The following is a 15156-nucleotide window of genomic DNA, read 5'->3' as shown; positions in this document are numbered from 1 at the left end:
CTCTGCCCATCACTGGATATAAAAAACATAACTCCACTGCTTTGAGGCACTGCTAAAATTTTCTTAAACCAGCTCAAGTTAGTAAAGAACTGGATCTATAAACAAACGATTGGAGCATTTCGGCACACCCTGCCATCCCATCATCATGTGGTGGGTTAAAGGTGGCTGCAAGTTCTTTGACCCTCCTCCCATTGAGAAATGGGGTCTGAGTCTCTCTCTTCCCTCCGAATCTGGCCAGACCCCGCATGACTGCCTGGTCACCAGTAGAATATGGTGGGAGTGATGCTGTGTGGTTTTCACTATAAAAGGCTATGCAGCTCTGCCTTGTTCACTGACCCTCTTGAGGCCACCAGCTGGAGGGGCCACGTGTAGGTGCTCCATCTGACGAGCCCAGCCTTGCAGCCATGCTGCCGAGACCCTAGACAAGCGCGTGAAGTTGCCTTGGACCCCTCAGATGAGCCCATCCACCAGCTGAACACCACTCAGTGACCTCTGTCTCTCTCCCCCATTTTTGGTTCTTCTACTATATTCCTTACTACAGTGTCCGCCATAGAAACAGAAAACCAAAGACGACTTGCAACATGCTCAGACCTTTAACAGCTGTTCAATTACTGTGCTCAGACACAAGCCAAGGTCTGTGAATGCAATGTGATGACGCGTGAGGCATTGCTAACTTAGATGGAAAGAATTTATGAGATTATAAAATTTACATTCTGCAAAATACATCATTAAAAACTGACCACCCAATTCTTTTTACCCGATGCAGTAGGCATGCTTGTACATTGCTCATTCACTTTCCCATCCATCGTATATGGCACAATCTTCCAAAGGGAAGGGACTGCAGCAGAAGGCCAGAGCCCAGGCTATCAGAGATCTAGAGGCCAAATCCCCTCCCCCCTTTAAGGCTCACTGCACAGCCTGCCATCGTGCACCCCCCCCCCCATTCTAGCACCCCCGCCCCCGTGCTCCCCGTGCACTCTAGCCATTTCCTTCTGGATCACTCTGTAGGCTGAAAGCTCTAGGAAAGCAGGGGCTGTGTTCATCACTGTTTGTCACTGTTGTACCCCAGTCCCAAGCACAATGTCTGATACTTGGCAGGCACTTCAAAACTCAATATTGAGTTTTGAAGCCACTTGGGTTCAAAACATCGCTCAGGAGTTTGGAAGACTGAAATGCAGCTTTTACTTCTCCCCACAGCAAAAGACTCAACGTTCATGTGGCCAACCAAGCCCAAAAGGGAGAAGAAACAGTGAGTTGAGGGTAGAGTCCATAAACCTAGTAAAAATCTGGAATTAGAGACTATTTCTAATCTGATGATTTCTTACACACACATATCATATTAGACTCACCCCTGCAGACTGAATAAGTATATATCAACTGTTGCCCATAGAACTATCCACTGAGAAGCTGCCAAAGTATCTCTCCAAATGATCTTTGGTATTTGAGTATTTCAGTTACCCTCCCACTAATTAAATATAAACTCTGGGTAGTCTTCCACAATTCACTGGATGTCTACAATAGGATTTGTCATCATTCTCTATAAATTTTGGTCGATCCTTTCAACAGATGAGGGCATAAGTAGAACATCTGGCTAAGAGACAACCTCAGAAGCAATATTTTGATATCACTGCACCATGTATGGTTACTTTTCACCATAGTTTTAATTTGTGGGACTCAAGTTCATCCCAATAGATGGCACACCAAGATCAAAGTGATATATCTTACCTGTTCAGATGGAGCAGAGTGGCATGAAATGATCCTGCTATCTATATATTTTAAACCTTGTTTTGAGTAGGAATTCTTACGATGTAAGAAAGAATGTAACTCTCCAAGGGCACGCGCTTGATAAAAATGTTACCTGCTAATTAAAAAGGAAAGGAGAAAGGCAAGACTTGAAATACCTAATCCTTCAGGACTCAAGAAGTTATAGAATATAAAGTAAAACAGAGCATTTAAGATTCTAGTAAATGAAGCTTGAGATTCTAAGAGCTCTGTCACAGCCTATGTTTTGTCTTCCCGTGCATCAATTCCAAGAAGTTACTAAGACTAAAAGGATAAATTACTCCAGTACAAATAGTCAAAATAGTCCCATAAAAATATATGCAACCCACATGACAGACAATGGCCTAATTTCCTTAATATAAATATCAGGGAGAATAAGGCCAAATGTAGATTTGAAAAATGGGTAAAGGACATAAGCAAGTTGCTCATGGAAAAAAGATACCAAAAGTTGTTAGATCTATAAAAGTAAACTCAGTCTCACACACACCAAAAGAGATGTGAATTAAATGACAATGGGCATCATTTTTCACCTCTCAGCTTCAAAAAGTTTGAGAAAACTCTGAGTGGGGAAGGTTGGGGAAATCAACATGGCCTCCATACTGTGTCAGGGGGACATTATGTGGTGGAACCTCTGAAGAGGAAATTTGGTAAAGGTTATCAAAATCTTAAACAGGCATATCCTTTCCCATAGCAATGTCATTTCTAAGAACTGAGCTTCCATATGTGATTATACATCTGTTTGAGGGATATTCACTACAGCATGGTTTAACACCCAAAAGAGGAAACCACCTAAACATCCACCTGTAGGAGACTGACTATAGAGTATACCCATCACTAGAAAACTATGAAATTTTTAACAAGAATTTGATAGAGCTACAGGTACCAATAGGGAATGATTTCTAAGATATACTATTAAATAAAGAAAGCAAGATGTAACCCAGTGTATTTCCAGTGTACTACTTTATATGAAAAAAAAAAAAAGGTGGGTGTGGTATTTTTAAAAAATATGTCCACAAATCCTTTGACTTTCCCTTTAAAAGGTGGAGTTTAATTTCGATCTCCTTGAGTATTGGACTTAGTGAATAAGACAGAAGTGACAGTGTGTGGTTTCTTCTCTCTTGGATCTGTGCTCTGGGGAAAGCCAGATGTCATGTTGTGAGCACACCAAAGCAGCCCAGGGAGAGAGCCCCAAGTGGTAAAGAACTGAACCTCTTGCCAACAGACATGTGAGTCAGCCACGTTAAAAGTGGACCCCCACCACCACCCTAACCAATCCTTCAGATGAGACCACAGCCCTGCCAACATCTCGATTGCAACCTCATGAGACAGAACTACCCAACCAAGCTGATCCCAAATTCCTAACACAGAGAAACTGTGAATAACAAATGTTTGTTGTTTTAGAGTGCTAAGTCTTAGAGTAATTTATTACACAGTGTTAGATAACTAATACAGTGAGAATATTTACATGTAAGCTTGCATATGCACAGAATATCTCTGGAAAGATATGCAGTGGCTGTCTCCAGGAAGAAAAACTGAGAGGCTGGATGGACCTCAGGGGCAGAAAAAGACTTCCTTTTCATTGCATTGCATTGCATTGCATTGTATCTTTTTATATTTATAATCTCTATTTTACTTCAATCTCACCTAAATCAAGATCAGGGACTGCACAGAAAAATAACATTTCCAACAACATGTATAAGACGTGTAGTGTCTTAAATATTTTTCACTGTGATAGACACTGCTGATTCTTTCCTCAATAGTCATTCCCCTTCTTCCTTGCTAAATAAAACTCCAATTTTGTGCCAGCGGCAATGTATCTAGTCCCAGGTCATGAATCAAAGGAGGTTTAAGCCATAGGTCAGCAAACCTTGTCTTAAAGGGCCCAACAATAAATATTTTAGGTTTGCAGACTCCAGCTGAAAATGGAATTTGATATTGTCTCCCTATGGGGAGGAGAATGGGTTGCCAGAAGACATGTTGATGTCTTTAGAAGTTACCTGTATTGTGAAGAAAGAATCTTCCCCCACCCCCAACTATGCCCAAATACAAAGCCTAGTTTATGAATCAGCATTCTGTCAGGGAAAAAAAAAAAAAGCAGAAGTTAATGATGGAAAAGGAGTTTAGGAGATTTAAACATCCACCTCCCCAGCTCTCAGAGAAAACTTTTCTTTGCTGAATCTCACAGGATCTCAGAGAGTGGCTAGAGCAAAGGAAACCTATTTTCAAAAATCTTGAAGAATATGTACTAGGGACTCTCAGAGGGTCCCACTCTCTGTGTCTCCGCAAATACAATCAAATTGATAACAATTTAGTGACTACCACTGTATCTGCGGGTCCTTCTGCTAGATACTCCTACAGCCTCCTACTCACCTTCGCTCCCTCCTCCCCTACTATGTGCCAGACCCTGGCTGGGGGTTGGGAGGACAATGGTGGGCAAATCTTTGCAGTCCCTGCTACCACACGCTTTCAGTGCTCAGTCTCCGTCCTCTGCGCTAGATGGTAAACTCTGTAAGGGCCGGGACCCTGTCTGTCTTGCTTCACATTGGGTTCCCAAACTCTAGCACAGCACCTAACACATAGGAGGTGATAAATCCACATGGGCTAAGTTAACAGACTCATCTACAGCCCTGTGACCCACTTGAACCTAAACCATGGCTCAGAGCTTTGTACTTTATACATTCCTTCAAAGTCTAGGTTTTATTTTTCTATGTATATGAAACTAAAGGGTAAATTTACCTGCTTAAAGAATCCAGTGTGGTGTTTCTGAGGGTATCTTACAGATCTCCAGCTAGTCAGGGAGGTAGGATATTTGAGAGGCGGCCACCTGGAGAACAGCTGCCCTTGAGAAACCAAGGCTATAAAGGAGACCCTCCATGAGGAGGAGGAGCTCATGCTGGGGGTGAAGCATGATCGCTCACTTACTTCCAGGAGTCCAGAGCACACGGCCCATCAGCCCAGTGAGGGGCAGAAGCTGTGGCATATGTGTACCCAGCAAAGCAGAGCCAAAAATTCCCACAGCCCTGAGGGAATTCCAGCATCTTGCAGCCCTGCTGCCAAGACATCTTCATGGAGGAGAATGGCTCAGGCCCTTTCAGAAGGGACGCCGGACTGGGACAGTGGGAAACAGGTTTGTGTCCAGCTTCTCACTAGCTGAGTCACCTTGGACTATGCATCCATTCGGCTATTTACCTATCATTACCAAAAAGCACTGACTGAGAGCTTAGAACAAACCCACCGCCATGCTAAAGAAGGAGGACACGATGTGGAGAAGCAATTACGACGTGGATCTCTCTCATCGTGGAGAGAGGGACCATGACCCCCAGTGTGCATGTGCGTATGCATGTACGTCAGAGGTTAGCAGAACATGGTGTTCGACCTCAGTTTCCACCCTGACTAACTCTACTGATTTCATAAATGTGTTTGTAAGATCAGCCATCAGAAAGGATGAATACTTACGATTTAGATCGACCTAGATGGAACTGGAGGGGATTATGCTAAGCGAAATCAGTCAAGCAGAGAAAGACAACTATCATATAGTTTTATTCATACGTGGAATATAAGAAACTGTGCAGAAGATCATAGAGGAAGGGAGAGAAAACTGAATGGGAAGTCATCAGAGAGGGAGAAAAACCATGAGAGACTCTTAACTCTAGGAAATAAACTGAGGGTTGCTGGAGGGAGGTGGGTGGGGGATGCAGTAATTGGGTGATGGGCATTAAGGAGGGCATGTAATGTGATGAGCACTGGGTGTTATTTGCAACTGATGAATTATTGAACACTACATCTGAAACTAATGATATAGTATATGTTGGCTAATCGAATTCAAATTTAAAAAATGTGTTTGTAAGCAGGTTGTATAAGACACTCAGAAAACAACAAAAAATGTTATTTTGCAGGGAGAGGAAAAGTCATAGAAATGCATCTTTGCTCATTTCCCTTCAGAGCACATGGTCATAGTCCACACATAGTTATGAAAATACCACCTCCCTTACAAGCTCCTCAGACACCAAGCCCCCACAGAATGGTCTCAGCATGCTCTCTCCTGGAGAATGGTGCATGGACTGCTGCAGCCAACTGGTCTACCAGGATTCACTCAGCTGCCGCTCCTGGACACACACCTACCCCTCCCATCCTGCCGTGGCCACGTGCTGTGGCGCTACTTGGCTGGCTCCATTTATGTACTCATTTATGTTGGGGGGCAGTTCTCAGTGACAATGCCTATTCAGAGGTCATGTCTTTCTTGAGTTGGACTTCATTCCATCACCAATTCCACCTGTCTAGAGACCCAAATGTGATGGTAAATGCAAGTTTTTGAGCTCCACAGTAGCTGCATGTTAATAGTTAAATGTGTCCAAAACCTAGTTTAAGAAACTCTTAGACTCTGGCCCAGGATTATTCATTGGTCACACTGAAGTTTTTTAGGTCATGTGAAACTTGCCAGGAAATCCATATCTTAGACTGTCCCACCCCTAGACCTTGCCTCAGAGTATACACAATCACCAGGTACTCTTGGATTAGAAGCACCAAATCTGTAAGCAAGACTTCTTTAGTGACTGAATCCCCACAGCTGGTGAAGTCCCTACCTTATTCTTTGTTGTCAGTATTTTGTCATTTGTTATTGTTATGTTGGTATGTTATTATGTTGTTACCCCCTGTTATGAGTAAAGAAGAAAAGAATCTTTCTTACTAAATATACTGCAGGGTTACCCTATAATTTGATGACAAATAATTAATACATCTTTGTAAAAAAACAAAAGTAAGAATTAGCATGATTAGCAATTAATTTCCCCATACAGTAATCCAGGGAAGCTCTCCTCGGCACATTCTGTATGTTCTTGGCTTTTTTACAAGAATACATTCTTGCATACTTACAGAATAAAACAAAATGACAAATTAGTAAGATGACAATTTCCACAAAGATGGAGACTATAAACCACCAGGTGGCTAAAAGTAGAAGCAGATTTGATTTGCACCTGTTGCTGGGTCATAGGTTATCACTGTGTGGTATATTTGTAGCCAATGTATTTATTTAAAAAAATAGGGGGGAAATGTAAAAGTTAAAAATTGACAAATAAAATAGGGGCTAATTAGTTACAACTGTGTTTACTAGGCTGTCAGATGAAGGCGAAGGGAACGTTTGGAATGTTTGCAGTACTTCTCCTTACAGAACAAATCTGTGAATTCTGCACTCCAGAGATGGCACAGAAAAATTCGACATGTTTACAAAACCCAGGAGGTCAGATGTCTACTCTGGAGTGTGGTCCAAATAAAGTGGAGCCCAAAGAAGGAACCTCAAGAAAGCTAAATTTGGCAAAGAAATCCTATTTTAAACTAATTTAAGGATTTTAAATCAAGTACGACAAACGCAAAAGATAGAAGCGTCTAAAGGGTTTTTGCCTGATTTTGGCGTTGGGGTCTTTTTGATTTTAAGGGGAATGATTTGTAGGAGAAAAAGAAAGTGAGGTGCCTTAATAATCCAACGAGGCACATCTTAAGTGACCCTCAGACCTTATATCAAGTAGTAGTTGCTTAAAGACCAATCTCCCTGTTTGGAGATCTGTTTTCTTAAAGAAAAAAAAAAAAAAGGCGGGGTGGAAGCAGGCAACTGAGCACCAAGCGGATCACGTCAGAAAAGAACAATCTGGATAAGCTGTCCATGACAAGCCCCTTGCCTCTGCCCACACAAACTTCTCCTGAGCAGGATCTGAGGGAAAAAAATTATTTTTACGTTTCATAACATTCCTATCCCCAGAGAATGGAGGCAATTAGCTACCTAGAGAGATTTTCTCTTAAGAAAAAAGGGGGGTGGGCACCTGGGTGGCTCAGTCAGTTAAGCGTCTGCCTTCAGCTCAGGTCAAGATCCCAGGGTCCTGGGATCGAGGCCCACATCAGGTTCTCTGCTCAGTGGGAAGCCTGCTTCTCCCTCTCCCACTCCCCCTGCTTGTGCCCTCTCTCTCTCTCTCCTCTCTCACAAATAAATAAATAAAATCTTTTAAAAAAAAAAAAGAGGCAGGGATGGAATGGGCAGGGGATTGTTTCTGTGCAAAATCAATGGACGTTTGTGGGAGCTGAGCAGATAAAATGACAAGAATGCGCATTTACACTATGCTTAATTTCAAGCATAGTGTGCTTTCTAAGTGCTTTATGGAATCTAATTTTTGAATCCCCACAACAACCTCGGGGGGTAGGTACTATGATTATCCCCACTTTATCCATAAGCAACAAAGGCACAGAAAGGTCACGTAGCTTGCCCAAGGTCACACTGCAAGAAAGTAGCAGAGCCAGGATTTGATCCCGCTGGTTCTAAGGTCCCTGCTATTGATTACCACGGTATATACCACCTCGTGCCGGCAGCCACCCATTCAAACCTCCATCATGTTCCAAGCCTGGGCTCCACATGGAGGATGGAAGATGAATTTCACACAGTCAAGGGAAGAGATAAAACACGCAATGTGTGAGTGGACCTTCAACAGAGGGACACCCAAGCCGGCCTGGGGTTGGCAAAGGCCCCCCAGAGGAGATGATGCCTGTGCTGAGTCTAGACACACAGGAGATAACCAGGCAGGAGGCCGGGAGTAGGGCGAGGGGGGAAGAAACTTGATTCGGGCAGAGGGCAGAGCACCTGCACAATTTCCAGGCAGGCAAGAATGTGGTTCTCTCAAGGAATGATAACTACTTCAGTATGGCTGGCCTGGTGGTACCAGGGGTGACAAAGTCGGGGGGGGACACCCAGGCAATACCGCAGAGGCACAAATGCCATCGTGAGTGGCCTGTGGCCTGGCTAAGGAGGATGGACTCATTTGAAAGTCTACAATAAGCAACTGGTGCAATTTTACTTTCAGAAACAAAGTGATCGGATCTCATTTCCTAGCTCACTGGCTATCACCGAGGGCCTAGCCAGGAGAGCTGGGAAATGGAAGCAAGAAGACAAGGTAGGAAGATGTTACTGTATTTCAAAAACCGTAACGAGAAACTGCAAAGATGTGCTGGAAGCAAGTGGCCATGAGACGAAGCAACGGGGAATTGCTTAAATCAAGAGCAGATTTGGGGTACATACAGGAGCACTGTGTTCAGCTCTCCCCTTCCTCCTCCCCTCCCACTCCCCTTGGCCTTCCCTGCAGACATCCAGCTCCCAGGGGCCTTCCTAGAGGCTGTGCCCTTAGATTATATCCCAACACTTAACCTTAATATGCTCCAGGGGCTTCAGAAATGCTCAGAACAACGCCTTCCCACTAGTGAAGAAACAAACGCATGCCCTCTCTTCCCTAACTCCCTTGCCCCCCAAATGATTCTTGAAATTCTGGTGTTAATCACTTTGGAAACTTTTCTCTTTTTGCTTATTAGAATTTGCTTACATTCCCGTCAAGGAGCTTTAGGTCCTAACTGGCTTCTATAAGCCTGAAAGTATTTTGAAAGGATTATGATTGAACATGCAATGCACATTCTTGACCTTATTATCTGCTGCTCTCCTGGTCTGGCCAAAGGTCCTCAGAAAGCGCTTTTTTTTTTTTAAACAAAGATCCCCGTGTGTGTGAGCTACAGCTGGACCTTGCCCCTTATTTTTGATGCCTTGTAGAAAGGCCTCTTTAAATTCCAAACTTCCTCAGTCGTGTCCTACAGATTCTTTAACAAAATCATTGCTTTCTTCCCATTTGAAGCGAGGTTGAAATATGACATAAAGGCAGATGATGCCAAGTCACCCAGCATCTTGTGTTCTTCCAAAACCAATGTTAAAATGCTCAACAAATATTATAATATTTAAATAAATTTCCACTTTCCTTCCAAATACTAAGGAGGGATACTTTTTTGGAGCTGAAAACATTGGCCAACTCTGGGCCTCTGAAATTTGAGTCCTGGGGAGACTTCTCACATTACAACCTGTTCGCATTTTTTTTTTCCCACTTCAAGTATTAGAGTTTCCTTTGGCATGAATTGCTTTGAACATCAAGAGGGCGTGTCACTTTTTCTTTTCTTTTTTTTTTTTTTTTTCATTGATTCTTCAGTAATCTCTGGACTAGAAGGGCCAGTTAGGATTTTCAGAACAAAGGACAGTGGGATGCTGGACCCGCACCCCCACTTCCCCTACGACCCTTACCCGACCTCTTTGTTTCCAAACCATCCTGTCTCCCCAAAACGCTCCTGAAACTCCCCATGACCCCCAGGCTGTGAATAGAAGCGACTATCAGGACACCTGGAAGACCAAGGCTCAAAAAGCGCTACGAGTTGCGGGGACGGCTCAATTTACCTTCACGAAGAGGGTGATGTCGTGCTCCTGCCGCGGGGCCCCCTCCTCCGACGCCTCGCCGTCCTCCCGGCGGCCGTTCACCCGCGCGGTCTCGTCCCCGCCCTCGACGCTGCCCTCCTCCGCCAGGTGGTTGCTGAGCTCGGCCTCCGGCTCCGCGGGCCCGCTTGCCTCGGCCGCCTCCGCCTCCGCCGGCGCGCTGCTGCTGTCTGGGGGCTCCTCCTCGCCCCCGGCTGCGGCCTGCTCGCCTGGCCCCTCCGGGCCGCGCTCTTGCCTCTCCTCCTCTGCCTCCTCCATCTCCTCCTGGGGTCCACCCTGGTCCCCGTCCTCGACAGCTTCCGCCCTCGCGTCCCCCGGGGCCACTTCCTCCGACTCTTCCGTCCCCGGGGCCCCCGCCTCGTCGGCGGCGGCGCCCGCCGCTGCACCCCGAGGCTCCCCTGCAAGCTCCCCGGGGCCGCACCCCCCAATCTCCGCCGCTGCGGCCTCCGTGGCCTCGGCCTGGAGCTGGGGGCTGGGGTCCCCTCCGTCCCGGGGTTCACCCTCGGCCCCGTGCGCCCCTCCCGCCTGCCCCGCGGCTTCCATGCTGGCCCCCGGCGTGCCGCCTCCGGGTTCCTCCGGCCCTTGCTCCGCTGTCTCCTTCTCCCCGGGGGCCTCGGGCTCCCCGGGCTCCCCCTGAACCTCCCTCGAGGCTTCGCCCTGCACGCCGCGGCCGGAGCTCGCCTCCTCCACCTGCTCGGCGCCGCTCGCCTCCTCTCCCTGGGGGACCTCGGCGCACCCTGGGGCGCCCTCCTCGGCCTCCGCCTCGCCCTGCGCTGCCCTCGCGCCTTGCGTCTCGGCCCCCGGGCCACTGTCCGCGCCCGGCTCCGGCTCGCCCGCGCGCCCTCCGTCGGGGTCGGTGCCTTCCGCCTGGTTCACCGCGGCCGTCGCGGCTGCGCCCGCCCCCTCGCTCCTCGGCGCCTCCGCGGCGCCCTCGCTGGCCTCCTCCCGCTCCGCCTCCTGGCCCGCGGCCCCCAGCTCGCCAGGTTTCTCCGCCGGAGGCGCGGGGCCCTCAGGCGGCGTCTGGGGATCTGGGGAGGCCCCCTCCAGCTCCGCGGCCTCGGCCATGGCCGCAGATCCCTGTCCTCCACTGGAGACCCTTCCTTGACACTGCTGATAGAGCCAGTGGCCCTGGGCGAGGAGCTCGGTGCCAGGGGCCCCCTGCGCCCGCTCCAGGAGGACGCCCCGCTCTGGGCTCGGGGGAAGGGGGCCGCCCGCCGGGGCGGAGCGCTGGATCTGGGGGCAGAATGGGCTCGACCCCAAGACACTGCGCCCGTTCTCCCGGTTTAAGCTTTCTGGTATCTTCCTCCACCGTAACTGCGTCTCCCCGGTTCCACGTCTGCTTCCCACCCGGACTCTAATTCTGACCCGGGTTCCCTGGTGGCGCGGGCCACGGAGGAGCAGAGCGTGGCTGGGGAAGGCCTCTTAGCTCCCGCACCCTTTGAAATGCCTGGCCTGCCGTCCTGGGGCTGACCAGAAGTCATCCGTGCCAATGCCATCCCCCTGGGGCTTGGGCGGGGTTTGCACCCCCTCCTCTCTCCCTGTTCGGGTGGCCTGGGAGCCTGGCCAATGACAGCCTTTCTCATGGCCCTTTGGATTTCAGTGAAAAGATCCTGTTCTACTGGCAGCTTGGGTGTTTTCTCTACCAGCATCAAGTTCCAGAGCCATTTAAATCCCCCCCCCCAAACACCCCACACTGGGACACCCAAAGACCTAATCACCACTTTCCCCCAGGGACCCAAGCGTTAAGCTTCTCAGCTGGTACCCAATGCAGATGCCCATGTGCTCCCTCAATGTCCAAGAGCAAGTGGGGTAAATCCTGGAAGAAAGGAGAAAGGGAAACCACCTTCCAATCTTTGCAGGCCCTTCCGCAAGTTCCTGAGGCCCCCATATAGAAGCAAGAGGAGTCAGTTGAGCTGCTCTGACCAGAGATGGGCTCTGTTGTGCATGAGGGGCCCTCTCCTCAAGGTATGACAAGTATGGGGGCCTTATACTGGGGAAAGGTTAGATCCTTCACTCTAAGAGTCTATCTTTCAGATTCTAGGTATTCTAAACCCATGGCTAGTGTTTTAGCCTGAGTTGTGTGTTAAGGGCTTGGGGAGGTGGGGATAGGGAGGTGAAAATACAAGATTTAAAGAAGGGAGCTGTGGAATTCACTGGGTTAGGAACCTCCCGGAATCCCAAACTGGACACCTTTTCCCCAAGAAAAGGAAGTTATGATGAAAATTATGTAGTAAGTTTACTATGAGCTAGGCTGAATCACATGGGTTACAGAGAGGACCCCACTGCCCCAGATGACCCAGTCTAAATGTGATGGAGCAGGGAGCCCAACTCAAGACTGATTTGAGTTGTCAGGCTTTTGATGGCTTTGACGCTGCCCTGAGACACGTTAGTCTATCACGTCCACAGAGGGCTCTGTCATCACTAAAAGATCAGATGGTATCTTCTGATATGGTTTGGAGTCACCCATTTAGCCAACCACCAGGATGCCTCCTTCTAATACTCATTTTCCATCACTGACAGGTGACAAGACAGGAGGCCAGTGTCACCTAGATTCGTGCTCCCTTTCTCCAAGGTTGTGCCCTATCGGGAAAGGAAGGGGCCAGCAGCTTCGTCACCACAAAGCACGGCACGCACACATAGAAACTAGACAGAACTGTCGGGCACAGACCCTGCTTTGCAAATGCTCCAGTCGCCGGGAAAATCCTGCAGCATTTGCAAAGCGAGACAGCCTTATTTCTTAAGGAAGGACAAAGTCAGCCCCAGACAGCAAACACAGTCCAGGACGATGCAAAGCCTGTGAGGTCAGATGTGTTTCAGAAAACAGAATTCTTCAAAATAGAAAGATGGCCGGGTATATATTATACTGTCCAGTGTATATTATGTAACGCGGTACACGACGCTGCGATCAGACACGTTATTATTTCTGCAGTGGCACCTCGAACATTCACACTGGATGCAATATGTAAAAACCATACATAGCTTCAGGGACCGCAGTTCAAGTTCACCACCAAATGAGTTCTGGTCAGTCTGGCTTTGCTTCCAGATGAGGTCCCCCCCAAAGCTGGCAGTTTTCAGAGTTTTTTGGATTTCAGAATGTAAACATGCAGTGTGGTCCTGTGACCCACTGCAGGGCTCTAGGTGTATTTGCTCTACTTGGAAACATGCAAGATTAGTTACATCTATACATTGCTTCTTAATAACAAACCAACTGTCTCCAGTGCTCTGTTTTCACAAAGAACCAAATTAAAGGCACTTACGTATGTGAGTAACAATACTCCATGAGCCTTAACTCAAGCAAGGTTTATAGAAATGTCCTGGTTATGGGAAGGTTGGCATCTCTAAAAAACCTCCTTTTGAATCAAGCGATAATCAAGAGACGATTAACTCATGGACGCAAACTCAGTACAGTTGACTGGCTGGCTGAAGGCTAGCCCCAGGTAGCATCCTTGTCGAAAAACAGCAATAAAAAAGTCTGTTCTGTCCTAGCAACTGATCCTGCACATCCAACAAAGCTGTTTTATTCTATAGGATTAGGATTTATTCCTGTATACTGTTTAGATTCATTTACTCACATTGACATTGGCTTTCAAAATAACACCAGGCCATCTGTAGAATGTAGACTCTTTCACATTTTAATCATAATCTTAATAAACAATTGTTAAATGTTTACATCACATAATTCTGCAAATTTCTTTTATTTTCTATAATTAAACAAACGTATTATTTTTAAATACATTAAATACTCCAAGCTAAAGATTGGAAAGACAGAGAATAACAGAGCTCTTTACAATTTTTCTGTAATTCCATTACTCATAATAAATACTTTCTTCATTTTTGAGAGAGAGAGACTATTCTAGACACTGGGCAAACAGCAACGAACAAAGCCTTGCAGGGCTTTGGGATGAAGCAAAAGTAAATAAGCAAGCAATTAAGCCAGACACCTTTGGATAATGTTCAGCTTTATATAGACTTACACTCTTATACTCACACATGCATATTCTGAAAACCTTAACTCCTTTCACTCACACCCTTCATCCAACCTGCCAATAAATCCTATTATCTCTGCTTTTTAAAACATATCCAGACTCTAACCTCTTCTCTCTACGCCCACTGCTCCCCACTGGACCAAGCCACCATTACCTCCCATCTGGTCCTGGTTTCCCCTTGCTTCTCTTGTCTGTTCTCCACCCCACAATCAGATGACCCCCCTCGAAATCACGAGTCCACCAGGCCACTTTCATGCTGGAATCCTTTCTTTTTTTATTTTTTATTTCTTTTTTTAAAGATTTTGTTTTTGGGCGCCTGGGTGGCTCAGTCGTTAAGCGTCTGCCTTCGGCTCAGGTCATGATCCCAGGGTCCTGGGATCGAGTCCCACATCGGGCTCCCTGCTTGACAGGAAGCCTGCTTCTCCCTCTCCCACTCCCCCTGCTTGTGTTCCTGCTCTCACTATCTCTCTCTCTGTCAAATAAATAAATAAACAAAATCTTTAAAAAAAAAAAAAAAAAAGATTTTGTTTTTAAGTAATCTCTACACCCAACATGGGGCTTGAACTCACAACCCTGAAATCAAGAGTCACATGCTCTACCGACTGAGCCGGCTGGGCATCCCTATGCTTGAAACCTTTCAAAGGCTTCCTGTCTCACACCAAGAAAAAGTCAAGTCCTTAACCATCAAGTATGTATCCTATAAAATCAGGCACCCCAATCTCTTTCTGGTCTCGCTGGCTTCTTACACATCAGCCTTTCTGCTGTTGCCAGAATTTGCTGGGCATTCGTCTGCCTGGTTGCTCCCTACATCTGTGTAGCTCACCCCTTACCTTGTTGAGATTTTCATAAGCTATTTCCTCTAAGCACCCTATTTCACTTTATTATCTTATTTTTGTGGTGATAACATTTAGGATCTACCCTTTTAGCAATATACAATACGATATTAACTATGGTGACATTGTGGTACCTTAGATCTCCAGAACGTATTCATCTTGCATCACTGAAACTTTGTGCCCTTGATCAACATCTACCTACTTCGCCCTCCCCTCCCCAGCCTTTGCTAACCACCATTCTACTCTCTGTTTATATGAGTTTGACCCTTTAGAT

The 15156-nt window shown here is 46.8% G+C and overlaps 1 protein-coding gene across 1 annotated transcript in view; it reads right to left on the bottom strand.

The window, feature by feature from the left end:
• The window catches only part of CLIC6 (chloride intracellular channel 6), a 39354-nt gene extending 28226 nt beyond the window's left edge, over positions 1-11128 (bottom strand). Inside the window, exon 1 of the mRNA XM_032396957.1 lies at positions 10028-11128. Coding sequence (XP_032252848.1) covers positions 10028-11128 — 1101 coding nt within the window. The remainder of the gene's footprint in view (positions 1-10027) is intronic.
• Between the last annotated feature and the right edge of the window lie 4028 nt (positions 11129-15156).

The sequence above is a fragment of the Phoca vitulina genome, unplaced genomic scaffold (assembly GCF_004348235.1).
Source record: "Phoca vitulina isolate PV1807 unplaced genomic scaffold, GSC_HSeal_1.0 scaffold95, whole genome shotgun sequence".
Lineage (NCBI taxonomy): Eukaryota > Metazoa > Chordata > Mammalia > Carnivora > Phocidae > Phoca > Phoca vitulina.
Note: the sequence above shows the minus strand (reverse complement) of the source record. Positions and strands in the feature narration are given on the sequence as shown.